At 48.5% G+C, this 27,977-nt stretch overlaps 1 protein-coding gene across 1 annotated transcript in view; it reads right to left on the reverse strand.

Annotated features, from left to right (window-relative positions):
* The window catches only part of lama5 (laminin, alpha 5), a gene marked incomplete at its 5' end in the record, with an annotated part of 93,379 nt that overhangs the window by 4,021 nt on the left and 61,381 nt on the right, over nucleotides 1–27,977 (reverse strand). Inside the window, 55 exons of the mRNA XM_080468580.1 lie at nucleotides 34–182; nucleotides 653–785; nucleotides 860–1,027; nucleotides 1,422–1,552; nucleotides 1,639–1,782; nucleotides 1,864–1,996; nucleotides 2,107–2,258; nucleotides 2,335–2,469; nucleotides 2,859–3,024; nucleotides 3,106–3,239; nucleotides 3,595–3,754; nucleotides 3,842–3,981; nucleotides 4,088–4,267; nucleotides 4,717–4,859; nucleotides 5,089–5,271; nucleotides 5,945–6,058; nucleotides 6,137–6,239; nucleotides 6,324–6,453; nucleotides 6,566–6,720; nucleotides 7,365–7,481; nucleotides 7,575–7,771; nucleotides 8,282–8,455; nucleotides 9,378–9,489; nucleotides 9,599–9,709; nucleotides 9,873–10,024; nucleotides 10,275–10,415; nucleotides 11,427–11,610; nucleotides 11,713–12,028; nucleotides 12,677–12,757; nucleotides 13,454–13,584; nucleotides 13,666–13,779; nucleotides 13,898–14,128; nucleotides 15,476–15,559; nucleotides 15,691–15,798; nucleotides 17,862–18,023; nucleotides 18,300–18,440; nucleotides 18,523–18,667; nucleotides 19,429–19,630; nucleotides 19,714–19,925; nucleotides 20,027–20,142; nucleotides 20,565–20,704; nucleotides 20,788–20,914; nucleotides 21,558–21,753; nucleotides 21,828–21,925; nucleotides 22,510–22,618; nucleotides 22,728–22,891; nucleotides 22,970–23,123; nucleotides 23,779–23,882; nucleotides 23,976–24,118; nucleotides 25,701–25,839; nucleotides 26,599–26,755; nucleotides 26,826–26,925; nucleotides 27,022–27,127; nucleotides 27,364–27,416; nucleotides 27,550–27,649. Coding sequence (XP_080324706.1) covers nucleotides 34–182; nucleotides 653–785; nucleotides 860–1,027; nucleotides 1,422–1,552; nucleotides 1,639–1,782; nucleotides 1,864–1,996; nucleotides 2,107–2,258; nucleotides 2,335–2,469; nucleotides 2,859–3,024; nucleotides 3,106–3,239; nucleotides 3,595–3,754; nucleotides 3,842–3,981; nucleotides 4,088–4,267; nucleotides 4,717–4,859; nucleotides 5,089–5,271; nucleotides 5,945–6,058; nucleotides 6,137–6,239; nucleotides 6,324–6,453; nucleotides 6,566–6,720; nucleotides 7,365–7,481; nucleotides 7,575–7,771; nucleotides 8,282–8,455; nucleotides 9,378–9,489; nucleotides 9,599–9,709; nucleotides 9,873–10,024; nucleotides 10,275–10,415; nucleotides 11,427–11,610; nucleotides 11,713–12,028; nucleotides 12,677–12,757; nucleotides 13,454–13,584; nucleotides 13,666–13,779; nucleotides 13,898–14,128; nucleotides 15,476–15,559; nucleotides 15,691–15,798; nucleotides 17,862–18,023; nucleotides 18,300–18,440; nucleotides 18,523–18,667; nucleotides 19,429–19,630; nucleotides 19,714–19,925; nucleotides 20,027–20,142; nucleotides 20,565–20,704; nucleotides 20,788–20,914; nucleotides 21,558–21,753; nucleotides 21,828–21,925; nucleotides 22,510–22,618; nucleotides 22,728–22,891; nucleotides 22,970–23,123; nucleotides 23,779–23,882; nucleotides 23,976–24,118; nucleotides 25,701–25,839; nucleotides 26,599–26,755; nucleotides 26,826–26,925; nucleotides 27,022–27,127; nucleotides 27,364–27,416; nucleotides 27,550–27,649 — 7,874 coding nt within the window. The remainder of the gene's footprint in view (nucleotides 1–33; nucleotides 183–652; nucleotides 786–859; nucleotides 1,028–1,421; nucleotides 1,553–1,638; nucleotides 1,783–1,863; nucleotides 1,997–2,106; nucleotides 2,259–2,334; nucleotides 2,470–2,858; nucleotides 3,025–3,105; nucleotides 3,240–3,594; nucleotides 3,755–3,841; nucleotides 3,982–4,087; nucleotides 4,268–4,716; nucleotides 4,860–5,088; nucleotides 5,272–5,944; nucleotides 6,059–6,136; nucleotides 6,240–6,323; nucleotides 6,454–6,565; nucleotides 6,721–7,364; nucleotides 7,482–7,574; nucleotides 7,772–8,281; nucleotides 8,456–9,377; nucleotides 9,490–9,598; nucleotides 9,710–9,872; nucleotides 10,025–10,274; nucleotides 10,416–11,426; nucleotides 11,611–11,712; nucleotides 12,029–12,676; nucleotides 12,758–13,453; nucleotides 13,585–13,665; nucleotides 13,780–13,897; nucleotides 14,129–15,475; nucleotides 15,560–15,690; nucleotides 15,799–17,861; nucleotides 18,024–18,299; nucleotides 18,441–18,522; nucleotides 18,668–19,428; nucleotides 19,631–19,713; nucleotides 19,926–20,026; nucleotides 20,143–20,564; nucleotides 20,705–20,787; nucleotides 20,915–21,557; nucleotides 21,754–21,827; nucleotides 21,926–22,509; nucleotides 22,619–22,727; nucleotides 22,892–22,969; nucleotides 23,124–23,778; nucleotides 23,883–23,975; nucleotides 24,119–25,700; nucleotides 25,840–26,598; nucleotides 26,756–26,825; nucleotides 26,926–27,021; nucleotides 27,128–27,363; nucleotides 27,417–27,549; nucleotides 27,650–27,977) is intronic.

Below are 27,977 nucleotides of genomic sequence, written 5' to 3' on the forward strand. Positions count from 1 at the left end.
GAGGAGGAGGAAGAGGAAGAGGGAAACACTCACGTGGAGCCCAGGGGAGGCAGGTCGTATCTCTGGTAGCTGTGGGTGGAGCCGCTGAAGTGCGTGGCCCTGCCCTCCTGCTGTGACAGCTCGCCCTGACACGAGTCCCGGGTGTTACGGCTTCGAGACCCTGAAGGCTTCTTGTGTTTTCCCTGTGTGGGGGGGTCAGAGGTCACAAGGTTAGGTTGGACCTGACCGGCCGGGTCGTCTTCAGTCACTGTTTAACCATCGGCGAGAAGACGCTCAGTCTGGTATTTTGCCAGGAGGAAAAGCTGCTAAAAAGTATGAAAACCCAATTGAATAAAAACAGATAGAAAGACGGGTAGAATCGCTAAAACAGATAGAATTGTTAAAAAAAAGAAAAAAAGACAATCGAAGCAGAAAAATTCTGAAAAACTGTTAAAATGAAAAAAATAGCTTGAACAACTACAAATACTGAAAGTTAAAAGAAAAAAAAGGGGAGATCAAGTAAAACTAGTTACAGAAACAAGAAACAACTAAAATGGGTAAAGTCATTAGAATAGACTATTATTCCTTTATTGTCACTGAGAGCAACGATAAAAAAAAAAAACAGCCACAAAAGCTAAAATGAGGACAAAATAGAAAAAACAGCTTAGATGACCTTGTGCTTGTTGCCCTGTCTGGGCTGCACGGCCACGATCTGCTGAGGCTTCTTGGCGGCGGGACAGTCCAGAGGAACGTTGACGTTCTCCCTGGCCTTCATCAGGTTCAGAACCATCTGAGGGCTGGAGTCCCTGCAGACCAGAAACCAAAAACACGACATGAGTGCACGTCCGTCTGACGGAGCGCCGGCGCTCTCACGACTCACCTCTTGATGAAGACGTTGCTGAGACACCCGGTGAGGTTGGTGAAGGTCTGGTCGGGCATCCCTCCCAGGAAGGTGCTCCCCCCGGTGGCCGACGCCCCGCTGCCCCGGCTGTCCAGCCGGATTCCCTCCTTCGACTTCTCCAGCACGTCGTCCAGGTACAGACGCATCCTGACGAGGGAGCGAGGAAACGCTCATCATCACAACGTCTTTAGGAGGTTAGTTACTTTATTAGTTACTGCAAACAATGAAGTAACTTAATCACTGAAAGCCTGTCCGACCAATCTGTACACTATTGTTAGCATTAGCAGAGCACTGCGTTAGAAACACATGCTAATCCATCTTCCATGTTGCCGAGTCATTAGTCCGTCACTGCAGAGGCGTTCTCGTCCTGTAGTAAACAGGAGTTTAGTGAAATAGTTACAGAGCTGCTCCCTACTGAAGCAGCACTGCTCTGGATCATGCTATTGCTAAAGCTAAGCGGCTCTGACAGCAGGACAAAAGAGGGAGGAGCCTAATGAAGCGGTATGAGGTGGAGCAGCGTCGCTAACGACGGCCCTCCTACCCGTTGACGTTGTTGTAGACCGCCACGTAGTGACTGTTGTCGTCGTTGTACGTCTTCTGCGTCTTGATCTCGCTGTTGCCGGCTCGGACCACGACGTGGCCGTCGTGCAGGAACACCTGACATGTTCCCTCCTGCAGGGAGGAGAAGACGCAGCAGAGGGTGAAGCCCCGGAGAACCAGGTCGGCCGCCTGCCTGCAAACAGGAAGCTTCCTCTCACCTGATCGCGGTGGAAGAACATGAGGCCGTCGGCGCTGTCGGTTCTGAAGCTGAAGCTGGTGTAGAAGTTGTTCCTCAGGGTGGGGATGTTGGTCAGAGCCAGGTCCAGGTAGCTCTGCCCGGTGAAGTGAGCCTCGCGGGCCACCTGAACAGACACACAGGTGAAACACCGTGAACCCCGCCGCCACCATCAGGTGAGCGCTTTAGAGGGACGTCCAGGTCTTACCAGCAGGTCGCTGTCACAGCCGAAGCTGACCCCGGAGCTCTTCATCCTCTTCAGGTCGATGTGTGAATTCTGGGCCTTCACGTTTCTGAAGCAGCCCTTTACAGAGACCTGCTTCGAGAACATCGCCTTCAACCTGGAGACGGGCGGAAGAAAAAAACCCTGCGTGAAGCTATCAGACCTGTTTGCTGAAGAACTGCAGAAAGTGGAGGGTCCAGATCCCATTGTTCCGGTTCCTGGACACACCTCTCAGGCAGCTTGTCCTCTGGGACTCCGCCCAGGTAGTAGCTGCCGCTGAAGGGGGGGACGGTCTCCGTGAACTGGTGCGTGTACAGCGTGTTACGGTTGTTCCGCACCACCACTCGATTCGGGCTGGAGCGCAGGATTATGATCTCCAGCTGGAAAAACACAAGTCAAGAACCCAGCGGAGGGAGAACGCTGCAGGGATTTGGCCTCAATGGAAGTTAGACTTACAGCTTTGGCGTCGGCGTCGGCGATCCTCAGGAAGTCCGACGTCGGGTCTTTGGGCTCGAGCTCCACCAGAGAGCCGCTGAAGTCGTAGAAGACCTTGAGTTTGCCCTGAAGCACGGCCAGACACAGGAACTGGTCCTGATGGACGGGAGGCACACAGAGAACCTTCAGAACACCTTCACAACTAAATCCTTCAACCACTGAAATGTCCAAGTGGAGCGAGACGATGGAACCCAGGTCAAGACGAATGCAGCGTGTCGGTGACGCCACATCTTTAGTGTGAATACGGGAGGTTACCAGTCTGTCCCTTAGAAGCAGAAAAACTGATTTCATTCATAAAAAATGAGAATTTTGGAGTTTGTTGTCCGATTAACACTCAAGGAAGGTCAGTTGTCGGATCAGATTCTGGTCTTGAACCAACTGTTCTCCTCCCGACACAAAGGAACAGGAGATAAATGAGATATCAGACGAACTGGGTTTTGACGCCAAGAAAACACAGCGACTCGTCGGTCCGTTGACGTTCTCACCCGACTGTGCAGCAGCAGCAGGATTCCTTTGTGCGACAGCAGCTTGACTTCCTGTTCGAAGCGCTGCATGCGGGACGACTCCTCTGCGAACGTGATCTCGGAGAAGCCCGTGCCGTCGAAGTACGCGGCGTCGTTGACCCAGGCCTGAGTCAGCGCCGGCTTGGACCTGTTCCGTGACGTTTCACGCAGTTAGGAATCACAGAGAACCAGACAGGAAGTTGGGCTACGGACAGGAAGTGAGGCTGACCTGCCGCACGGCTTCTCCTCAGTGGTGTTGAGCAGGAAGATTCTGTCAAAGTTGTAGAGGCTGAGCACCTCCTCGTTCAGAGTGTCCAGCTCGATGCAGCCTTTGAAGTTCGGCAGTGCGAGAGGAGCAGGCGGCTAAGAACAAAGAAAAGCTCCGATTAAATACATTTGACTGCACTTTGGATCTATAGTAACATTATTAGTCATTTTGCAGTGACCGCTTTTATCTTTACATATTTTCTTCATTCACCCATTTATCTTCTTTTACTTTGAATAAAAACCAAAGTGTCCACTCAGCACTTTCACTGAATTTAAAATGTTCTAAGTGACGTTCGTTCGTTCCACTTCACTTCTGAAATGTAACTTAAGATTAAATTTGCCCTGAATATTGTAATTAATTAGCAATTGTGAGACATTTTATGACCACATCACTCAGTATTTGCATTTGCACAGACAGAGGATGTTCAACAATTCAAGCAGCTTCACTTACTCTGAAAGTACTAGGATATCCTCCCACGTAGAAGACGGTGTCGTCGGTCAGCAGGTTGAGCAGCCCCTGATCCCCCCGAGCCTCCACGTAGGCCTTGGTGACTCTCTGGTCGCCCTCGGAGGCTTCAGAGGACATGGACATCTGACCGAACTGCAGGATCCTGTGGTCACAGGCAAACTTTGGACATTCTGAAGCAAGACGGAGGACATATGGAGACTGTCCTCTACCGCGTGTCTGTATGTTTTACCTCTCCAGCACGACGCTGTTGAAGTTCCCGTTGGACTTGACGTCTTCGGCCATGAGCACCTGGGCGGTGTCTCCGCCGACGTTGAAGTACCAGCGCAGCCGCTTCCCCTCCAGCGCCATGCCCAGGAACTCTTTGCTGGACTACAAACGCCACAGAGCGGCGGTGTCAGCGCCAACAATTCACCTCCAGTACAACTTAGGAACCCAACGTGAGAAACGGCCCCTCCGTTGCCATGGTAACACTTACATCCTTGTTGCCGAGGTAGAAGACGAACTGTTTGCCGAGGTCGCCCTGCCGCCGCGCCCGCGCCGCCTCCGGCAGCGTGATGTAGAACTTGAGGGAGGTGTAGGCGGCCAGATCCGCCAGGTTGGGCGGTGTCCGCACCTGGACGCCGGACTTCCCGTTAAACTTCACCGGCACGCTCACCTGCGGGTCGGTAAGAGGGAGTACGATTCTCAAAGAGGATCCAACGTGCAGAAACTGGTTTTCCAGTCCGATCAGAGCTGCTCGGTGTCAGATGAGCTTCAGCAGGCTCATAGTCTCATGTTTCATTAATATCACGAGCTGAACGCTGACCAAGACGTTCAGAAAGTGCTGATTCTTCGCTCAAGCTGAAGTGTTCAGTGCAGCAGAATGAATTTGATCCAAATGAAGCTCATTGTTAAGGTTGTGCAGATAAACGTGATGAGTTCTGTTTGCAGAGTTTTAAACCGGAGTTCAGACTCTGAGTTGGTGGACTCGCAATCGGAAGGCTGCAGGTTCGATTCCCCAGGTTCTAACTGTGTCCACATGTCAAAGTGTCCTTGAGCAAAACACTGACCCCCCAAACTGCTCCCAGTGTGTGTGTGTGTGTGTGTGTGTGTGTGTGTGTGTACCTTGCTGGCGGCGTTGCGGGCCTGCTGGATGAGCTGCCGGATGCGGTTGATGTTTTCCGAGATGTTGGGCATTTGAGCCGAGTGGTTCTGCAGCTCGTCCAGTTTCTTCATGAGCGTTGGCAGAGCTTCTCCCAGCTTGTGCACTGCGGCGACCAACAATCACGCTCATGAGCATCAACATCTCATCAACATCTCATCTCATCTCATCAGAAGCGTTGGTATGAGGAACCAGGTTACCGATCAAGACGAGACGGATGCAGATGAACACGTTTCAAAGAGATCGATATGTGATGTGTCCAGCGGTCTTTAGCCACGCTGGACTCATTACTCAGAAGCTTCTGCACTTCTTTTATGACATCGGACGACTCTCACCGGTGCTGTTGGCGTCCATCAGGGCGCCGTTGATGTCGTCGTTGGTGGCGTTGGCGTCCCCGTAGGTCTGCTGCCATTTGTCCAGCTGCTCTTTGATTGGCCGCAGCACGTCGTTGACCTGAGTCGCCGTGCTGTTGGCCTGCTCGGCTACGCGCTTCGCCTCGTCGATGTCCCGGGTCGCGTCTGTTCATCGCAGAGAGGAGAGACGAGTCACGACCACCTCCAAACATTCACAAGCCGTGCTGATTGGGAAGGAATAAGGATTAAAAAAAGAAGAAAAAAAAACAACAACCTGAAAATAAAAAATGGAACTAAATTCAGCGAGAAACATTCATCCCAGTTCAGGACGGAATGTTTTGACTCCCGGGACGATTCAGCTGCAAACGTTCATATGATCCACCGAGGTGGACGCTGAAACAACATCTCAGCAGAGATCCGATTTAACTTGTTGCTCATGAAGTGGATCACGGATAAACTGCAGTCAGTTGAACATTAACAGTCATACTTCCTGCTCGTCGTCCAGATTAACTTTTCTTTTGTGCATCCTGTAATTTTATATTCAACTTTTTGACTTCAGATTGACTGAACTTGAACAGTTGACTATAGTTTGATGATCATTACGACCCGTCCAGGTGAGAACCACTCGTCTGGACGTCGGTTCCTGACCGGGGCTCTTAGTTTTGATTAATGCCGACACAGCTGGTTTCCGCTAATGTGATTTTTTTTAAGTTTTGAGAAAAAGTGTTCCAGTCTACAGATTCAGACCATCGGAAGCTGATTCCAGAGTTTGATGGCTTAAAATGAAAAGGCTGTTTAGTCAGTTATAGGAACCAGAATAAGACTCGTCTTGTCGTACTTGCGGTGAAGTTGAGTTTGTTCTGAACGACCTCCAGGTCCTTCAGCGTTCGGACCTGCTTGTTTCTGGCGAGGTCCAGTCGCTTCTTGGCGTCTTCCAGCTGAGGCTTCAGGCCTGTGGGGAGAGAACTCAGACTGAAGCTCTGATCTGAACCACGCCGGCCCAGAGTCCGTCTCAAAGGTGTGTGTTTACTGTTGTTCAGCTCCTCGTCCATCTTCTCCACCTCCTCCTTCAGCTCCACCGTGTGGTTCTTCAGAGAGTCTGCCAGCTGACCCAGGTCCTGGTTCTTGATGTTCTGAAAGCGCGACAGGTCGGACACACGCTGGTGAATCATTGGCTGCGTGGAGAAGAATGGAGTGTGTGTGTGTGTGTGTGGTACCTCCATGGTGTCGTTGGCGGCCTTGGCGGCTCTCTCGGCGGCCTCCTCCGCCTGGCTGACGATGTTGACGATCTTATTGAAAGCCTGAGTCACGTCGATGAATCCGTCCTTTTTGGTTTCTGCAATCAAACTGCAGACGAACGCGGATGTTAAAAAGAAAACGAGCCCTTTATTTTTAAATGGTGAGTTTTACTGACTTAATGTCACTGTGAATAACTGGTAATATGTCATTCGTCTGGTACCTGGACAGGTTCATGGCCAACGTGTTGAGCAGATCGGCTCGTTTCTCCGCCTCCTCCACCAGGGGGATTTTGGAGTCGGCCCAGGCGAAGTTCTGCACCTTCTTGGCTAAAGGCATCCTGGCGCCGTCCAGCTGCGCCGCCAGACGCTCGTACTCCTGAACAACACAGAGAAAATGAAGCACGTCATTGAAACGACTACTTCTGGTTTACAGTTACTGATTTACTACAAGTGATTCTAGTACTTTAGTTTCATATGAAATCAGCTGCAGAGCTTCAGGCCTCGTCCACACGACCAAAACCATCTCTATTCTCCATCGTTCTTTCTTTTCCATCCACACGGCACCATACAAAATGACTCAAACCCATGTAGTACATATGTCTGGCCTATAGGTGGCGCTGTAACGCTGCCACAGAAATACACCAAAAACAGAGAAGACGACACGGAGCATGAAAAAATCCATCATGTGTCGTTATTAAAGCGACGAGCATCAGGAGCTTCTGCAGCGCCACCTGGAGCAGGTCGTCCGCCATGTTGTTGTTGTTGTTAAGTGACATCACGGAGAGGGAGGTGGGGTTATAGGTCGAGAGGCGGGGCCATGACATCATGGTTTTCAGGTAATGTTCGTCTTGTCCGTCCACACGTCAAAGTTAAAGCAGCATTTTCAAATTTCTCCTCTCTGGAACCCGTTTTCAAAAGAAAAAAACGAAACCTTTTCGGGCTCCTAAAACGCCGCGTCGTGTGGACGCTTGGACAGAAACCATGGTTACATGAAGCGTGTGGGCGGGGCCTCAGACTCACCTCTTTAGAGTCCTGCAGCGTGGACAGCACGTCGTTGACCTGAGCCACGTCGTCCTCCGCCATGTTCAGCTGGTCGTTCACCTCCTTCTGCTTGGACAGCAGCTCCTGGATCTTCCTCTGGACCAGAGACGGACAGTTCATATCATCAGCATGAAGACCAGCAGAGAATACTTCCAACTGTGGAAGGCAGGGGGCGCTCTTTGGACTCACGTTGTTGTCCTCCAAATTTTTCTCGTTGGCGTTGTTGATCTCGGCGGCCCGGGCCGTGTTGTTCACCGCCTGGTTCAGGGCGTCCCGCAGGTCCATCATCTGGGAGTGGAAGCGGCTCAGCTGGTCTCTGATGGTCTTGGCCAAGTCGTTGTTTCCCCCCTGACGACCCGCCAGGTCCTGGTTGACCCGGTCCAACACTGGCAATGAGACACAGGCAGCTCAGGTGTTTCCACCACAACGTACGACTGGGAATCGTGACACTCTGGAGGAAGCTTTGTTCTTATTGTCCAGCTACTGAGCATGTGCACAACTACTAGTTACTCCGGCCATAGTGACCAGGACCAGGAGCAGCGTTTCCACCGTCGCTGTCTCCATGGTAACAAACAGCAGTATGACAACAGGAGTTACAATGTGGTTGTATGTGTTCATATAGCTCAGCAACAAAATGAATCCTACATCAATGAAGTTTCATTTCTGTACTCGAGTACATTTCAGTTGAATATAAAGAACATTATCTGTACTTGTACTTTTTTCCCATCTGTGTAAGTGACATTGTGTTGTCTCCCCCAGTGGCCAATGTGGGAATTACATTTACTGTTATTTCTTTCATCGAGGAATTGGTTAAGTGTCTCAATAATGTTGACAGTAGCCTCTAGCGCCCCTGCCCCACCTCCACCCCACCCCTCCCCCACATCGGGATAACGTACGTTTCTCGGCCTCCATCTTCTCTCTGTCGGCCATTTTCTTCTGTCCCACGCAGCTGCGGTACCTCATCTCCCTCAGCATGGCGTCCACCTCCCGCAGCTTCCTGTCGCGCTCCTCCTCGTCCTGATCCGCCTCCGTCTCGTTCACGGAGGAGCGGTTCGCCATCCGCAGCATGTCTGAGGGACACGGGCAGAGCAGAACATGAAGCCAGAACCAGAACCAGAACCAGAACAAGAACCATGGGTTCAATCCAGGAGGGGGGAAAGAAGGAATACAGAACTCAATAGAACACAGTTCATACAAACAGAATCCAATTTAGAACTGAAGACAATCAAACAGCAGAACAGGTCAACCTAGACTAGAGCACAATAGAAATATTGACGAGTAGAACTGCATAGAAATAAGTAGAGTAGATCTGAATAGAATAGAATCGAAAAAAGAACATGGAGAAAAAGAGAATAGAATATAATGAATAGAACTAAAAAGTATTTATAACAGTAGAAAAGAAAATAATGAAATGAAAATCTGAAAAATGATTTCAGAATAGAGCAGGACGAGAGAGCAAAGTTCAGTGTGGACGAGAAGAGAAGAGAAGAGAATAGAAACAAACTAAATAGAACCACAGGTAATAGAAAATATGAAAGTACAGTGGAATGGAAAGGAACACCCTGATTTAGAAAAGAATAGAACTTCATAGAGCAGAATATATTAGCACAGAATAGAACTAAAATTAGAATATAGAGCTGGGAGTAATAGAAAAGATTCCCGATTAATAGAATAAAACAGGATGGATTTAAGTAACCTGCAGTAGAAGAGAATAAAGAGTCAAAGAAAAAGACCAGCATCAGAACCAAAGAGCAGATTATAGATTATATTCAAGTAGAACAGAATGAAGTAGAGGAGAATTAAACAGGATAGAATGGAATAGAAGAGAATAGAAAATATTAAAGTGTGAATAGAATACAATAGAGCAGAAAGCAATAGAGTTGAGTAGAACAGAATCGACTAGAGCAGAATATATTGATTGGAATGAAATACAATAGACTCGAGAATAATAGATGGAAGAGTGTATAATAGAGTTCAATATAGTTAGTGTACCACTGATCTCCATGGTAACGTTGTTGATGAAGGCCAGCAGGTCTTCTGCCCTCTGGTGGCTACTGGTGGTACTGTCCTGCAGCCCTCCTGCTCGGACGCTCATGGCCGCTACCTGTAGACACACAGCGTCAGGTTTTACTTCCTCTCCGTCTGGCCACGCTAATGTGTGTGTGTGTGTGTGTGTGAGTCGGACGGTGTTAATGTGTGTGTGTGAGTCTCACTTTGTTCTGCAGCTCGTCAATGTCGTCGTGGATGTTTCCGATTTCGGCCTCCAGCAGGTCGGCACGAGTCCGACTCTCCTCCAGCGTGCTGTTGTAGTTCTCCACGGCGCGCTGACAACACACAGACACTCCGTCACACTGCAACTGTTTCCTGTGTGTGTGTGTGTGTGTGTGTGTGTGTGTGTGTGTGTGTGTGTGTGTGTGTGTGTGTGTGTGTGTGTGTGTGTGTGTGTGTGTGTGTGTGTGTGTGTGTGTGTGTGTTTGTCCCACTCACAGCGATGTCCTCCACAGACTTGTTGAGCTTGTTGAGCTGCGTCCAGGCCATGGAGCTGGAGTTCAGGCTGCTCAGCTGACCGGACACCGACTGGAAGTCCTCGCTCATCTTCTCCAGGTCCTCCAACAGCACGATCACACAGCTGTCACACACTGCACACACACACACGCACACGCACACGCACACGCACGCACACACACACAGGAGTTTAGTGAAATAGTAACACAATGCTGATGCAAGTAATGTTAATACAGTCTTGGATATTGCTGAAATGAGTGTTGATGTCATGATCACGGTAAATTTGTGATCTCTTGTGCAGGCCTGATTGCGTGTGTGTGTGTGTGTGTTTGTGTGTGTGTGTGTGTGTGTGTGTGCGTGTGTGTGTGTGTGTGTGTGTCTCACCCTCGCAGTGCATGCCCTGCTGGCTCTCAATCGGCACGCTGTATCGGTGCGAGCAGCTGTCGCACTGTTTCCCCGTCATGCCGTCCGGACAGCGACACTCTCCGGTCCGCGGGTCGCAGCGTCCCCCTTTACACTCACACTCTGTTCACACACAAACACACGTTCACGTTAACAGACCGAAACCGGACCACTGGAGGGTCCGATCTCCTAAACTGAAGTGCTGCTTACACTGAGGAGACGTCACACAACAGAGACCTGAGCAGATACTTCAGTGGTGCAGCAGTGAAAGATTAAACCAATAAACTAATAAACCACCTAAAGATAACCTACCTATGGATAAATTACCTAAAGATAATTACCTAAAGTTAAACTACCTAAAGATAACAGCCTAAAGATAAACTACCTAACGACAACTACCTAAAGGTAAACTACCTAAAGATAAACTACGTATAGACAAACTACCTAAAGATAAATTATGTAAAGATAAACTACCTCAAGACCACTACCTAAAGATAAAGCACCTAAAGTTAAACTACCTAAAGATAACTACCTAAAGATAAACTACCAAAAGACAACTACCGAAAGATAACAACCTGAAGATAAACTACGTAAAATGAAACTACCTAAGGACAACTACCTAAAGGTAAACTACCTTGGTAAGTCGCTGGTTGTCGCTGGTTGCCACAGTACTCTGTAGGCCGTGACTTAAATATTATTGTTTAACTTTTTATAGGCAACAAAACGACATGAACTACGCTACGAACTATTTCATGCTATTAAAAGCTAGCGGTTTAACAGCGCACATGAAATTTGTATTTGTTATTTCAGCATAAATATCAAACTTCACAAAAAACTGAGTTGTTGATCAAGAACAAGAGAAACCAGTTGTCTTTGTGTCATTTTAACAATGACCAAAACCCCCAAAATGATGCGTTTTCATGTGAACTGTCATTCTGTCACTGTTATTCTGTGTTTGTGTTGATTACACTTTGAATTTCAGTGTGCTTAACGTCTGCTATTCAGCCTTGACGTATTGATGTCATCTAAATGTTTTTATCTGATTCCTTCCACCAGCGAGCTGGACTCCAGCGTTCTCAGTGGGCCGAGGCCCTGAACCGAACCCGAACCAGAACCCCTCCCACTGGTACTCACTCTTGCAGCCGTCTGGTCCGTACTCCCAGAACCCCGGCGCACACTGCCTGCAGCTGGGCCCGTTGACGCCGGGCTGGCAGGAGCACTGTCCGCTGCGAGGGTCGCACGGCTGCACAAGAGCCGCCGAGGCGTTGCAGTCGCACGCACGGCAGCCGGAGCACGAGTCGAATCCGAACGAGCCGCCCTGAGAGCAGTGGTGGGAGGGTCAGTGGGCGGAACATCGGGATTCAAACACACGTCTGCGTGCAGCAGAGCTAACCACTGCTCCACCCGCAGAGCGACGTACCTCACAGCGGTCACAGCGCGGCCCGGTCACTCCCGGCTTGCAGCGGCACTCTCCGGTGTGAGGGTCACATGACTCTGTGCCGCATGGCGAGCAGCCGCATCGGCTGCAGTTCTTGGCCCGCACGGCGTCGCCGTAGAAACCGGGAGCGCAGAGTTGGCAGTGCGGCCCTGCCGTGTCGTGCATGCAGCTCAGACACTCCCCGGTCAGCGGGTGGCAGTCGGTGAACAGCATGTTGGGGTCCGTGTTGTCGTTGCAGTCGCATGGCTGGCAGCGGCTGCCCAGGACCATCGGGTTGCCATAGAAACCGGGGGCGCACCTGCCGGGACGAAGGACGGCGGTAACAAGCAGAGCTCCAGAAAAAGACTCACCTGAGGTAAATCTGAGGAAAAGTGCTATATAAATAAAGTTATTATTATTATTATTATAAATCCTGCTGCCATTAACAGTCACTACCTGATCTGGACTGAAGATTCACAAAACCAAACTATTGTATCATGGTTCTATTTTACCACTCAGGATGAGACCGAGCCCTGAACCCTGAACTAAACTTTAATTAACACCTCTGCTTTTAATACTGCGAGTTGGCTAATGTTGCTAATGCTAACTGCGGATTCGACAGCAGCTCTGTAACAGTTTTCTTATCTGGCAAAAGTAGAAAAACTGATGAAGATTCAGAAACTGTTCGGCTTTGGATTGTTTACGCTCAATGTTCGCACGGCGTTCATCGCCATCTTTAAATGTAAAGTGAGCGTATTGCCAATCAGTCCAGCAGGGGGCGCCGCTCTGAATAAATATCCCGACTCAAAGAGAAGAGTCACGCTGGGAGGAGGTCCGGGATGTCAGCTCGGGAAGTCACACGGCTGCCATTCCAAAACTATTACCCCCCCCCCCCCCATGGCTGCTGGCGGTACTACAACACTGGGTCCATGTACACAAGTTTCCAGAACAGACGTGTATAATTTACCTCTCGCAGTTCGGTCCAGCGTAACCCGGCATGCACAGACACTGCATCCTGTCGCTTTTCTCCACACATCCCTCTGCAAAGCTACACACACACACACACACACACACACACACACACACACACACACACACACACACACACACACACACACACACACACACACACACACACACACACACACACACACACACACACCCACACACACACACACACACACACCATCAGTTTGGTTCAAGCAGCATGTTTGAAACTGAGGAGGAGGAGTCTGAGGGCTCGTCCACACGGCAACCATTTCAAGTGGCAACGCAAATCTTTCAATGTATTTTGAAGTCCACTGTTCTCTGATGTATGATGTGTGTGTGTGCTTTCAGTGCTAAAACCAACAGCACCCGCTAGTGGCCAAACATGAAAAGTTGTTGTGTGAAAGTGAAACTTTTCTTCGATGAAAATGAAAAAAAAACAAGGAATTTTAAATTGAAACGTTGTCGTGTAAACAGGCCCTAAGACGACCGAAATACGAGCATTTTACAGCGCGAAAGCCCCAAAATCAAAGTACAGTGAAATAATTAGCTGCAAGGTTATATTGATTTATCTAAACATTTGTGGTTCCGGTACAAAAACAAACACCAGCGCCAACTAGTGGCCCGACATGCCAACTACACTGTTCAGACTAGTCGTTTTCAGAACGTTGCCACGTGAACGCCAAAGCTTCCTGAAACGACGTCGTAAACACGATGCGTTTCCACTTTAGGGAGATCAGTTCATGAGATGACTGACTTGTTGGACGGCGCTCTCAGTGGGCAGGGACAGCTGGAGCACGCCACCGCCTGGCCGTCCAGGCTGTTGTTGCCGAGGAAACCCCCCAGGCACTGCTCGCAGTGATCCCCGGCCGTGTTGTGTTGGCAGTCCTGGTGAAGAGAGTGAGAGGGTGAGTGAGGCAGGAGGGAGGGAGGGAGGGAGGGAGGGACGGAGGCAGGGAGGCTCCTCACCTGGCAGACTCCGGACCCGTCCAGGCACCGGTCCGAGTGGCCGTTACAGCTGCAGGGAACGCACTTCCCCAGAAACAGGCCGATGGTGTCTCTGTAGTAACCCGGAGCACATTTCTGCCGGAGAGGAGAGGAAGTCAACGGCTGATCCATTGGGACTGAAACGTCTCTCACAGAGACGGAGCACCGGAGGTCCTCGTCCCGAACCCCTCCTTCATCCTCCTCCGTCACTCACCTGACACGAGTCTCCCAGGTAGTTGGCGGGACACATGCAGATTTCCACGTTGTTGGCGTGGCGACCGGTGGGCCGGGCCTCGGCGCCCTCCAGCACGGCGCCGCGCAGCGACACGGAGTGCGCCGACTGTGAGTGGAGGGCTCGGATCTGCAGCGACTCCAGAGAAACCAGGACCATCATCAGCTCCTCCCGGGACACCGAGTTCCCCGTCTGAGCGTGACGGAAACTTCCCTGGAGGGGGTCGAATATTTACATTAAACACAGACTCATTAATCAGTACCTTAAAGTTCTCCTGTCCTCCTCCTCCTCCTCCTGTCCTCCTCCTCCTCCTGTTCACCTCCTCCTCCTGCTCCTCCTGTTCTCCTCCTCCTCCTCCTGTTCTCCTCCTTCTCCTGGTCTGGTCGGTCCAGAAACCTTCAGTATTCTAAGTTTCTAGCTCTTCCTTGATTTTCCTCATTTGAATATTGGATCATAGGAGCTGCATTCAGAATCTGCTGTGTCTGTGTTAGCTGGACTGGCTCCGCCCACACATGCCCATCTTGGGACGAGGAGGAAGTACTTCCTCTCGTGGTGCCATGTGCCAGAGCAGAGCTGCCTAATTGTGGGAGGAGTCAAAGGGGGTATATAGGGTTTGATTTCTGATTGGCTGCTTGGAGCAACACACTTTTTAAAACTGAAACAAGCCAGGGACAGAGAGGACAGACTGTCTTCACTTCATTAGAAAAATAATTTTGCACAACATGACCCCTTTAATTAATCTATTTTCCTCCACTTCTCATCCATCAAATAACATTAAAAGCATGAATATCATTGAAAGTGACGACAGAAAGTTGCTTCTGTGAATTTGTTAGAGGAGAAAGATTTCTGACATATATTTAAAAAAAAAAATCACATTTAATTTTAGATCAGATATTAAAATAATCACAATTAATATTGAAGAAATTCTTTAGAAACATTCTACAAAACATTGCAATTCAAATATTGAGAAATTAAGTTGTATCAGGTTCACTTGTTTCGTTCAGTCATTTCCTTATAACCAAAGTACTATACAGTAATACTAACAGTAATTTGTCAGATTATTAGAATAATCTATTAATTTATGATAATAAGATTGTATTGTTCGGTGATTGTGAATCACTTTGGGTTCAATGTTCTCCTCGAACAGGTCGAATATAAATAAATGATTCATTATTGATTATTATAATTGTATTTATCATTATTATTTTGTTGCTTTTATATTATTAAAATGTAATTAAATCATTAACTAATAATCGAAATGTAATTCTTATATTGTTTATATTATATTATTATTTATTATTATCAATATTATTGCATCATTTATTATTGACGTTTGGTTTCATTTTTACATGAAGACATTTTTTTCTGCTGAACTGCTTTGAGACATGAAATGTTTTTAATTTAATTTATTTCCAATAAATTCTCTCTCCAGCAGCAGATGATTGCAGCAATTAAAATCTTCCCAGTTTACAACTTTCCATTCCAGATCCGCCCGGAGGCGCCGCACATAAATCAGAGCCGGCGCGTCGACGCCAGTCTGGAGCATAAATCTGCTTTTACCTCCACGATGTGAACGATTCCCAGGTGAGGGTCTTCAGGTGAGGAGTACTCGCGCTCCATGAACACCAGGGTCATCTGGTTCCCCTGCAGGAGACACACAAACGGGGGAAACTCAGTCCCGCGTGTCGGAACGCCGCCTCCGAGGAGACGCTGCAGCTGCTGCTGCACGCCGGCGCTTCACGTGCACGCCGGCGCTTCACGTGCACGGTCTGCACCTTGAGAATGATGTCGGGCCTGGAGGCCTCGGCAGGCAGAGACAAGACGTCGCCTCGCATGGTCTGGGTGTGCAGCCGGTACCTCAGGTTACCTCCGTAAGACGACACCTGGAAGAGAAAAACCTCCAGTGAGGAACAACAACAAACTGACTCACATTTCCTGTGGAAACAAACAAACACATTTTAATCCCTCTCATAAACACGATCTAAAGAAAGCAGGTGTGGAAAAGTGACAGATCAAAGATGGAAGTCAAAGCAGATCTAAAGTTACTTTTAAGTTTTAACTAAAACAGGAAACGTCTCCAGCTCCGTCAACGACTTCTGCTTTTTGATTGAAAAATAATACAAATGTGTTTTTTCAAACTGTTTAATAATCTGGAGCAGCGATTCCCAAAACAACAACAAATTCAGTTATATTTATTATTATATAAAGATACATATTTCAATAAAGAAGTTATCACAAACAACAAAATAAATATTAATAATAATAAATAAGTTTCTTTCTTTAAAAAAACATGATTAATAGACTTTACGATAGAATATATATAAACTGAAAAGATGAAAAAAAGATGAATTAGTTGCTCTTTATCTTTTTTTAATCTTCCTCACGTTTCTTTAAATGGTTTTATTTTTCATTATTACACTTCCTGCTTTTCTTGTTCACTTCTATAACATAATAAAATAGTAATTCTTGCAGGTTTTTTTTCTGGTTTGAAATTGTTTGTGTATTTTGTTTTCCTCATAAAAAAGTATCATACGGATTATTGCAGTTTTATTCATCGTGTCTGCTTTTGCACGTGGATATTAATCAGATTTAATTCTTTAGTTTAGAATCATTTAAATCATTAAAGTGTCAAACATCAGGCCCGTGGACCAAAACCGGCCTGCAGGAGGCGCCGATCCAGCCAAACCTATAGGACTATTCATTTATCTATTTATTTATTCATTTTTGTCTTTGTTTATTTATGTATTTATTCGTTTATTTCATTTTCTGAAGACGTTCCACTGTATTTTACACCAGAACGTTTCATAATAATGAGCTCCTTATTTAGATTGGATTCATTTTTTTTGTCGTAGTTGTATTATTTTTGTGAAAATATCAACATTTTCATCACATATACTCTGCGCCACAACAAAGAAAAACCTTCAGAGTTTAAACTAGAAGGTTCTTATTTTACTGGTTCTAGATAAAACGGGGCTGTTTGTGGAACCGGAACTGAAAGAAGTTTGACTGATTTTCAGCTTGACGTTTCATTTCAAGTTATAATTCACAAATTTCTCCTGATTAGACGTTTTACAATTGGAGGCGTCGGGTGAAGGAGAATTAAGAGTTAAGAGAGTTAAGTCATTTTCAACATTTCAACCGAAATCCAGAAAAAACAGTCGAGAACAAAGATGGAATCCAGTCAGTAAAAGTTCAATGTGTCACTGAGCGTCACCCTTCATACTGAAGGTTTCCAACACACACACACACACACACACACACACACACACACACACACACACACACACACACACACACACACACACACACACACACACACACACACACACACACACACACACACACACACACACACACACACACACACACACACACACACACACACACAGACCCCCCACCGGGCCAAAGCCGGTCAGCAAGAGGCTCCAATCCTCCAAACCACCAAGCAGATGGTCAAAATGTCAAAGAAATCATCGGCAGAAACAGATTTCTTCAGCGAGACGGGCTGAGATATCGGCGGTGCTGCTGAACTGAACTAAACCTCCGTCAATAATTCTACTTTGTTTCTTCATTGCCCAGTATTTCTAGGGTGTGGAGGTGTGGCGCTCCAGGGAGCTGGCGGGGCTCAAGGGTCATGCTCAGTGCTGAAAGGTCAACTGAGGGAATTGAACCTGTGACTCCTAATCTGAAATCCGTCGGGATGAGTTTGTAAAAACACCCAGAATGCAACAGGCTTTCTGGACATTTCACTGTATTTTGCAGCAGAAGGTTCCATTAAAGCTTTATTTTGAAATTGTCATCATCGACATTTTCGAAATTGGTGTGTATGTGGACTCAGAGCTGACCGACGCTGTCAAAACTGGGAAATTCTGCAAGAGAGACAAACTCGAGGCAGGAATCGAAGGCGAAGGCGATGCCCCCCCCAACCCCCAACCCCCGGCCTCACCTTGTCTCCCAGGTACGTCCGCGGTGCGTGCCAGTGCAGGTCCTGGTAGACGTCCGGCACGTCGCTGAGGTCGGCCTCCACCAGGTCCTGGCCAGGGTACATGGTGACGGGTACTTCCTGTCTGTCGGCGCCGAGCAGCACCCAGCCCTCCATGTTCATGACCTGCAGAGAGAAGGAGACGTCCAGAGCTACTATCTCTCTATCGCACACACTGGGATTAGCATGAGCTGCAGTGTCCAGCAGCTGTTACTATTTCACTAAACTCCTGTTTACTGGAGGAGTAGCAACTAGTTAATATAACTCAGTCATCCCGACAGCAACATAAGCATCTCCCTCCTCTAACATCCAGATTATAGAGCTTCTTCCTCCTCTAACATCCAGATTATAGAGATTATATGTTTAGAAAGAATGATTTTAAGCGTGAGGTGTGGCGGTCACCTCGGTGCGTCTCTTGTCGGAGCTGCGGCAGCGGTCGGTGGCGCCGAAGCAGAAGCAGCTGGTGCATCCCTTCGGGTTGGTCGGGTCCAAGTGGAACGTTCCAACTCTGCACTGATCGCACCGCGAGCCCTGGACGTTCTCCTGCAGGTGGAGGGCACGGTCAGTGTGTGTGTGTGTGTGTGTGTGTGTGTGTGTGTGTGTGTGTGTGTGTGTGTGGTCCTACCTTGCACAGACACTGTCCCGTGAAGGAGTCACACACCTCCTCCTCCGTTCCTGCCTCGTTGCAGTCACATGGTCTGCAGTTGGGGTAACCATAGAAACCGAGGGCACAGCGGTCACACTGCCGACCGACCACGTTGTTCTTACACCTGGAGAAGGAAAAATTATATATTCATGACCAGATCAATATCTCTGACTGCACGTTACCTCTGACTCCTGTTTTACAGTATTAATACGTGATCAATTCTTCAAAAACGCTTCTTGTATTTGCCGCTATGTGAACAACACTGGAAGTGAATTGTTGCTGTTGTCAGTTGAACACTGTGGTGCTGTCATACGGTGACATCCAGTGGTCACATATGTACCACTATATTTTTACGTATAACTTGTTTCTTTATATATTCATGACGAGCCAAACTACAACAGTCACTCTGCTTGTGTTGTACCAACTATCTGCCTCCTCCTCTTGATATTTCATCACAACATAATTTACAGTTCATCTTAATTTTGTCGTCATAAATATTGAGGAATCTCAAAACCGCGACTTCGCTCGTCCTCTCGTCTACCTGATGCTGAGAGATGACAATACGTAATACTAGCCAGGTCGTATCGAGGACCTTTTCAGAGTACTATGTGCAGTATCGGATACCTGCTGTTGGTATCGGTACTTAAAAACAGATCCAGCTTATATCCTGAAAAAATACCATGGACGTTGATTATTATGCAAAAAGTGTGAAACTAACCAAAATATTTCATTAAAAAAAAACCCTTCATGCTGATCACCGCATGCTGTGAGAATCTTAGAAAGAATGTTTTCATGAGAAAGTGACGTTTTTCTGCAGCTGTTGACCGATATCTGATCCAGGAAGTGAGGTCGTGGGGCAACTCGTCTCATGGAGATTCCCCGTACCTGCACTGGCCGCTCAGCGTGTCGCAGCTGCTGTCGGGGGGCAAGATGCCGGGGTGGGAGCAGTTGCAGACCTCGCAGCCCACCACCGGGTGGCAGCCGAACGTCTGCGGCTCGCACTGCGTGCACTCGGGCCGCAGCGTCCTCGGGGGGCAGATGCAGTCGCCCGTCACCGGCTCGCACAGCCTGCTGCCGCAGTTACAGGCTGCGGGGGGGGGGGAGACACGACAGGTTACTTCATGGAAAGGCAGCGCGGCGCCCCCTGCTGCCCGCCGCTCACACACTCACGCCTGCAGTTGGGGAAGCCCCAGAAGCCCGTGGCGCACATGGAGCAGTCCCGTCCAATCACGTTGGGCCTGCAGCGGCACTGACCGCCGAACTGCTGGCAGGTGTCGCTCTCGGCTCCCGCCTCGTGGCAGCCGCACGGCAGGGCGCCGTTATTGAAGAAGGCCGACAGAGAGACGGAGGAGCTGAGGCAGAACGGAGAGGCGGAGGACGGACTGGACCAGAGAGAGAGAGAGAGAGAGAGAGAGAGAGAGAGAGAGAGTCAGGAAACCACTGCAGGTCCTCCTTGAAGCACGACGCTGACGGAGACACTGACTTGATGTGGAAGCTGTTCTGGCCACAGCTGCTGATGAAGTCGTAGGATTTGTCCAGAGGTTCCTCGTTCAGGTAGCTGGAGCTGTAGCTCCTCTCTGGGACTACCAGCACATAATCCTGACACACACACACACGCACACGCACGCACGCACACACACACACACACACACACACACACACACACACACACACACACACACACACACACACACACACACACACACACACACACACACACACACACACACACACACACACACACACACACACACACACACACACACACACACACACACACACACACACACACACACACACACACACACACACACACACATTTAAATGAGGTTGTGTTGACATGACCACAATCGGTGGTGAACTGAGGAACAGACTCAGCGTGTCATAACATAAAACCAGTGATGAATGAAGAGTTTCAAACGCTCCAGGAGAAAAGAAAGAGTAACTGACTACATGAACTTGTATGCAAAAGGTCAAATGTCCAGGAAAGAGAAATGTGGAAGCCGCTCAGAAACACTTACCAGCCACAGCGTCTTGCCGGCGGGGATCTGCACGGTGAGGAAGAGCTCGTGATCCGTCACGTCCAGGATGATCTGGTTCTCGGACACCAGGACGTCCCGGCAGCCGTAAGCGTGAGGACAGAAGGAGGCGTTGGCGAGGCCTGACGGACAGTCAAAGCAAAGAGCAGGTTTAGCTAATGCTAATGCTAATGCTAATGCTAGTTGTGGTGTGTGGTGCGCTCACCCTGCCAGATCCTTCCTCCGTTGATGTAAACCTGCACAGGATAGGTCGGGTGAAGAGGCTGGTGGTAATGCAGGACGAAGACGTAGCGGCCGAGGGCGTGGACCCGCGACGAGTACACCGCTGCATTCTGGGTAAAGACGACAGGAGAAGAGATCAGCAGGAAACCTAATAGTTTTCTCATTCAAACAGCTCTCTGGGGGTGGGGTGGGAGTGAGGGGTGGGGGTGGGGTGGGAGTGAGGGGTGGGGGTGGGGGGGGAGTGAGGGGTGGGGGTGGGGTGGGAGTGAGGGGTGGGGGTGGGGGGGGAGTGAGGGGTGGGGGTGGGGGGGCTTTTACCAACATGGAGAAATGACGTGACGACGATAAACTCAGGTCTCATTATGAGTAAGACACAAATTCAACTGGTAAAATCAGGTTTTCGTGCCAAAGTGTAACAGATGCAACAGATTATGACGAATATTCAGGTGATTTAAATTAAAACCATCTCACCAGCATAAGAATGATTCTGCTTTTAAGCCTCGTTTACACGACAACATTTCAAGTGAAAACTCGAAAAATCGTTTTTGCATTTTGGTTTCAGAAAAGTTTTGCGTTTACATGACAACGTTGTGAAAACGATGCAGAAATGCAGAAAAAGATGTAGATTTCACGTTGTGCCACTAGTTGGTGCTGTTGTTGTCATTGTTGACATTCGAGTGGATTGTTATCACGGAGACTGTGGACTAGAAACCCACCTGGGGGACCTTGTCAGAGTGGATCGGGGGTCCGTACCTGCACAGAGTCCAGCCGGACGTGGTCGCTGTTGTCCGCCCCGAACGGCGCCCGGTCCCCTCCTGTCCAGACGGGCTCGTCCCTCGGGTGGAAGGGGGGCGAGGCCAGGATGGGCTCCTGCATGGACGAGCTCTGCCCCTCCTTCAGGACCAGAGAGTCCGAGGGCGTCTGGAAGCGCGACGGGACGCAGGAGGAGCTGCAGGCGGAGGAGAACCGTTCAGAACACTGACGGCTCTCGAACACGGGTTCAGTTCGAGGAGCTGACGTTACCTGTCAGGTGAGAACTGCCCGTGAGAGCTGATGCAGTGGACCTCCGGCTTCACGTGCTCCATTGTGAAGGTCTCTTTAGGCACCATGAAGACTTTGTGCTGAAAACAAACGAAGCACACAGGCTGGATTATTTAGAGGCAGAGGAGCTGAGATTAGGGTGGGGGGTGGGGTGGGGTGGGTCGACCAAGTGTCTACCTGCTTATCACTATTATAGTCATAATATGGCTACAGAGTTGGTCTCATTCTATTATTTGGATTTTATTTTGGTTTATTTATTTTGAATATAAAAGAAAAAAGCCACAATATCATTTATTTCTTTATTTAGAATATACAATTTATTTATTCATTTATTTCTTTATTTTAAGCGTATATATTTTTAATTATTGATTTTATTATTCTTCTCTTTTTTCCTTCTTTTTTAATTATTATTTTTATTATTGCCATTTTGTAGGTCTTCAATTATTTAGATTTTATTTTGGATATAAAAGAAAAAAGCCACAATGTAATTTCCTATTTTTTATTGAGAACATAAAATGTATTTATTACTTATTTAAATACATTTATTCTTATTATTCTTATTTCAGACATATACAATATGCCGTATTTATTTATTTATTTATTTAACGTCTATATCTTCACGATAGATTTTGGTCTCGTGGTGAACACGCTCTCTGAGCCTCACCAGGAAGAAGCTGGCGCGCTCGGACAGCAGCTGGACCTCCGTGTTGGTCTGGAGGGAGAAGACGGACGCTCTGCTCTGGTCGTCGATGGCGACGGCCCGACACAGGAAGCTGCAGCGACACGGACATTAAGACGTGTTGACATGTGGCGGCGGCACAGCGGGAAGCAGGTGTGTGTTCCTGTGTGCTCATCTGCTACCTGTATCTGTACTTGTGTTACCTGTACTTGCAGTGCAGCAGGGTGACTGTGTGTTGGTGTGTTCTGGCCCCCGGCACGTTGACGGCGACCGACAAAGTCTGTGGCAGCTCCTCCTCGCTGGAGTACTCGACCACGAGGACGTAGTCGCCGGGAGACGGCAGGCGCAGTCGCAGCTCGACGCTGATCTGCAGCGCGGGGGGAAAGAGAACCGTTCACCGTCTTCTGATGGACACGACGCTCAAGCTGAGGAGACGCTCACTCACATCATAGCCGCTGCAGACCGCCATGTCCGGGTGGCGAGGGGTGACCCGCTCAGTGGGGCAGGGGCGCGGCAGGTGGTTGTCGTTACGGCAGCTCGCGTCGTTTCCAGAGACGGAGGGGAAGGAGTCCAGAGACAGGGACTTGTACAGCAGGCAGCTAACCACACACACACACACACACACACACACACACACACACACACACACACACACACACACACACACACACACACACACACACAGACAGACAGACAGACAGACAGACAGACAGACAGACAGACAGACAGACAGACAGACAGACAGACAGACAGACAGACAGACAGACAGACAGACAGACAGACAGACAGACACACACACACACACACACACACACACACACACACACACACAGATTCTTTTGGTCAGTCGATGGTTCACAGAGCAGCTGTGGGCCACTAGTTGGTCCCAGGAGAATGTGGACTGAGAATCGTGAGACCACGGAGGAAACATTGCTGATTGTCTCTACTGAGCATGTGCAGAACTACTAGTTACTATGACCGTGGTGAACATGGCAACAGAGCCTGAGCATTTTCAAAAAGTAGTTTTTTCAGTGGCTCCGAGCATCGTTGTCTCGTTGTCACGTTCTCGCGTGAAATCGTTGCCGTGTACACGGGCCCCGACAGTCCGAACGGACCCTGAATGCCTCTCCGATGGTTCACTCGCCGGCGCATCGCAGGAAAACGTTGGCTATTCCCACTGAGAGCCGAGAGCACTGACCACACCGCAGCCATGCACACGCCGGGAGAGCGTCTGGTTTCCTTCGAAAGCCTTACTTGTTTCTGTCGTCAGGTCCGGAGCTGTAGCTGCAGGGTTCCGTCACTTTGATCTGCAGGATGGGAGCTTCGTAGTAGGCACTGGGCAGCAGCACCAGATAATCCTGGAGATCAGACAGAGCGTGAACACACTGATCGGCGCCGCTGCCATCAACACCACCCTACGTTTACTCCTGCTGTGACGGCGCGCGGCTCACCAGCAGGATTCCCTCGGCCTCGATGACCACGGTCCAGCTGCCCGGGTTCAGGACGAACGGCTCCACGAAGCTGTTCTGGGGAACGTTGGCGAACGTCGGCTCCACGCTGGGAGCGAAGACGATCTGCTTCGACTGTTCAGAACCTTCAAGACCGCCCACAGAACCAGAGACGCAAGGTCAAAGGTCACAATGAAGAGGAAGAGCTGCTACCCCTGGTCACTTTAATCAGCTGCAATAACTAGTCTCGGTGAGCTGTAATGACTAGTTTGAATCAGCTGTAATAACTAGTCTAGATCAGCTGTAATAACTAGTCTGAATCAACGGTAATAACTAGTCTGAATCAACGGTAATAACTAGTCTGAATCAATGGTAATAACTAGTCTAGATCAGCTTTAATAACTAGTCTGAATCAACGGTAATAACTAGTCTAGATCAGCTGTAATAACTAGTCTGAATCAACGGTAATAACTAGTCTAGATCAGCTGTAATAACTAGTCTGAATCAACGGTAATAACTAGTCTAGATCAGCTGTAATAACTAGTCTGAATCAACGGTAATAACTAGTCTAGATCAGCTGTAATAACTAGTCTGAATCAACGGTAATAACTTGTCTAGATCAGCTGTAATAACTAGTCTGAATCAACGGTAATAACTAGTCTAGATCAGCTGTAAAAACTAGTCTGAATCAACGGTAATAACTTGTCTAGATCAGCTGTAATAACTAGTCTGAATCAACGGTAATAACTAGTCTAGATCAGCTGTAATAACTAGTCTGAATCAACGGTAATAACTAGTCTAGATCAGCTGTAATAACTAGTCTGAATCAACGGTAATAACTTGTCTAGATCAGCTGTAATAACTAGTCTGAATCAACGGTAATAACTAGTCTAGATCAGCTGTAATAACTAGTCTGAATCAACGGTAATAACTTGTCTAGATCAGCTGTAATAACTAGTCTGAATCAACGGTAATAACTAGTCTAGATCAGCTGTAATAACTAGTCTGAATCAATGGTAATAACTAGTCTGAATCAGCTGTAATAACTAGTCTGAATCAACGGTAATAACTTGTCTAGATCAGCTGTAATAACTAGTCTGAATCAACGGTAATAACTAGTCTAGATCAGCTGTAATAACTAGTCTGAATCAACGGTAATAACTAGTCTAGATCAGCTGTAATAACTAGTCTGAATCAATGGTAATAACCATGTGTGTTTTGTTGTAATGACAAACAACACGTTGGTTTGTTCTAATGAACCTGTTCTTCATGTTCGAGACTAAACTCCAGCTTTAAACTGAGCTTCATCACAGACACGGGTATACATGCATCCCCCCCCCACCCCCACCCCCACCCCCACCCCCCTTTGCACCTACCTCTGCGGTTCACCTGATAGGCTGTGATTTTACCCCGGGAGTTGTCGCCCTCAGAGTTCACATATCTGAGGATGAAGCGCGTCAGATAGACGTCCGCCTCACTCACAAAAACCTGAAGCTTCACTGCCGTCTAAAGAGGGGGGGTGGGGGTAGTGGGGGGGGTGGGGGGAGTGGGGGGGTGGGGGGATGGGGGGTGGGGGGTGAGTCTTTATTCCTAAAACCTGCTCTGATCTGACCTGTGGCCCCGAAGAGTAGAAAGCAAGAAGCGAGTAGAAGCCACCAACACCCTGGAGAGCTCTTCCCTCCTCCCCCCTCCTCCCCCCTCCTCCCCCCTCCTCCCTCCTCCACTCACAGTTCCCACAGTAGAAGCTCCAGCCGTCCTCCATCACCCACACCCTGCCCCGCACGCCGGAGCTCCCCCTGTTGGTATAACGCAGAACCACGTGGAAGAGGTCCGGAGAGCCCACAGAGACGGACACCAACACCCTGGACTGAGGAGGAGTAGGAGGAGGAGGAAGAGGAGGAAGAACGAGAAAGGAAACGAGGATCGAGAGGAAGATCAGGGAGGAAAAAGTTTCCAATTTAGACAAAAAGATGATGAATGAGAGAGTGAAGAAAGTGGCAGGAAGCAGAGGAGAGGAGGAGGAAACACCGAAGCACAATGAAGTGAGCAGCGTCACCTTCACCGGAGGAAAAGAAAAATACAACCCGGGACGATCCAGCCGGCGGTAATTCATGCAACAGCAGCTTGAAGCGCGGGCCACAGTCAGATTAACATCATAGATCAACATCACAGTCAGATTAACATCATAGATCAACATCACATCACAGGAGCACACGTTTACTATTTAAAATACACTTTGAATGCCTCATCAGACAGAGAGCTGGATGGACAGAATAAAAAATTTATGTGCACAACAGGCTCGTATGTAAAGCTTAAACCAGAGGAACGAAGCAAAATGTCTAAAAGATTGATGAGAAAAAAAAATTGCTATGTAAAAGATAAATAGGGAAAGAAACGTGGATGAATAAAGAGATTGCAAGACAAAATTAAAATTAAAAAAACTGCAAAAAAAAAAAAAAAAGTAAAACCCCAAAAATATTCTAAAGTTAAAAATTGTAAAAAAAAAAAAGATTAAATTAGTAAAGGTCTGAAAAAACCATCAGATTAAAACAGTTCAAAAAAGTAATTGGCCAAATCAAAATTAAAAATTTAAAAATTAAAAACAAGCACAGATCATCAGACCGACCTGGATCGGGGACATCTGAGCGTAGCCTCTCCAGCTGAAGTCAGGGAACTCCAGCCGGTCGTAGCCGAACCTCACCGGCCGGCCGTCCAGCATGGTTCCCTCCTCGATCTCGAACTTGAGGTGGTGGAGGTCCGGGAAGTAGTGATCGGGACGAGGCCTGCGGACACAGGAAGTCGCGGTCAGGTGAAGGAGTTCAGTCGTCACGGCGACCAGAAAGCTCCACCTACAGGTTGCACTTGGGCCCCTCCACGTTGGGTCTGCAGCGACACTGGCCGTTCCTCTCCCCACAGGACTGACCCGCCGAGCCCCCGATGTCACAGCGGCAGCCTGAACACACACACACACACACACACACTGGCAGGTTAGCGGGTTAGCTTAGCATCGCAGCCAGCAGAGATAAGACGCCGCGGCGCCGAGCCTCACCCTGACAGCCCAGGTAGTTGCTCTCCTGCAGGTTGTAGAAGCCGTCCTTACAGGTGGAGCAGGTTCCACTGCAGGCGTTGGGTTTACAGTGGCACTGACCACTGTCCTGTCACAGGAAACAGGAAGCGTTAACATTCACAACAGCTACCTGATAATGCTAATGTCGCTCGTAGTGAGGCCTCGTGTTGCTGGAATAATACCTGTCTGGGTTACACCTTCGGTTAGTGCTAATGCTAATGGGTTCAAGAGAAATCGTCACTGTTGATGTGACAGCTTTGGCGCATGTTAATGCTAATGCTTCATTGTGGTTCCTCTCGCTACTTACAGTCTGGAGTGACTCACCTGTGCACACTCTGCCACGCCGCTCAGCGTCCCGGCCAGGTTACACTCACAGTCTGCAGGAGAGGAAAACACACACAGGTGATGATCCTGGATTGTAGGAGTGTGTGTGTGTGTGTGTGTGTGTGTGTGTGTGTGTGTGTGTGTGTGTGTGTGTGTGTGTGTGTGTGTGTGTGTGTGTGCGCTTACTGGAGCAGCCTTCAGGACTGTCGGGGGATAGGTTCCAGTACAGAGGTTTACAGCGGTCGCAGGCCGGACCCTCCACATGACGACGACACTCACACTCACCCTGAAACGATTTGTTGTTCCATTACGTCCCTCAGTAATCTGAAACCTCCGACCAGAACCACACGTACTTCTAAGCTTCCATCCTCCTTATCGATCCCGTCTGTTAACGATTCCTCCTGTCCCTCTGTATACTGACTGATTCCTCAAAATACAACCAAACAGGACTTTCCAGACGATGTTCACTTCCTTTGGATACAGTGCGTTTATAAATCCTCCCTTTTTTAGATTGAGAGACGCCCCCTAGTGGTGAAAATTGTTGTACTTCTAAAAAGCGAGTGAATAGAGAGCCCTTATTAAGATGACCTTCTATTAACATGCTTGTAAACAAG

This window comes from Lipophrys pholis, assembly GCF_963383615.2.
Source record: "Lipophrys pholis genome assembly, chromosome: 8".
Classification (NCBI taxonomy): Eukaryota; Metazoa; Chordata; class Actinopteri; order Blenniiformes; family Blenniidae; genus Lipophrys; species Lipophrys pholis.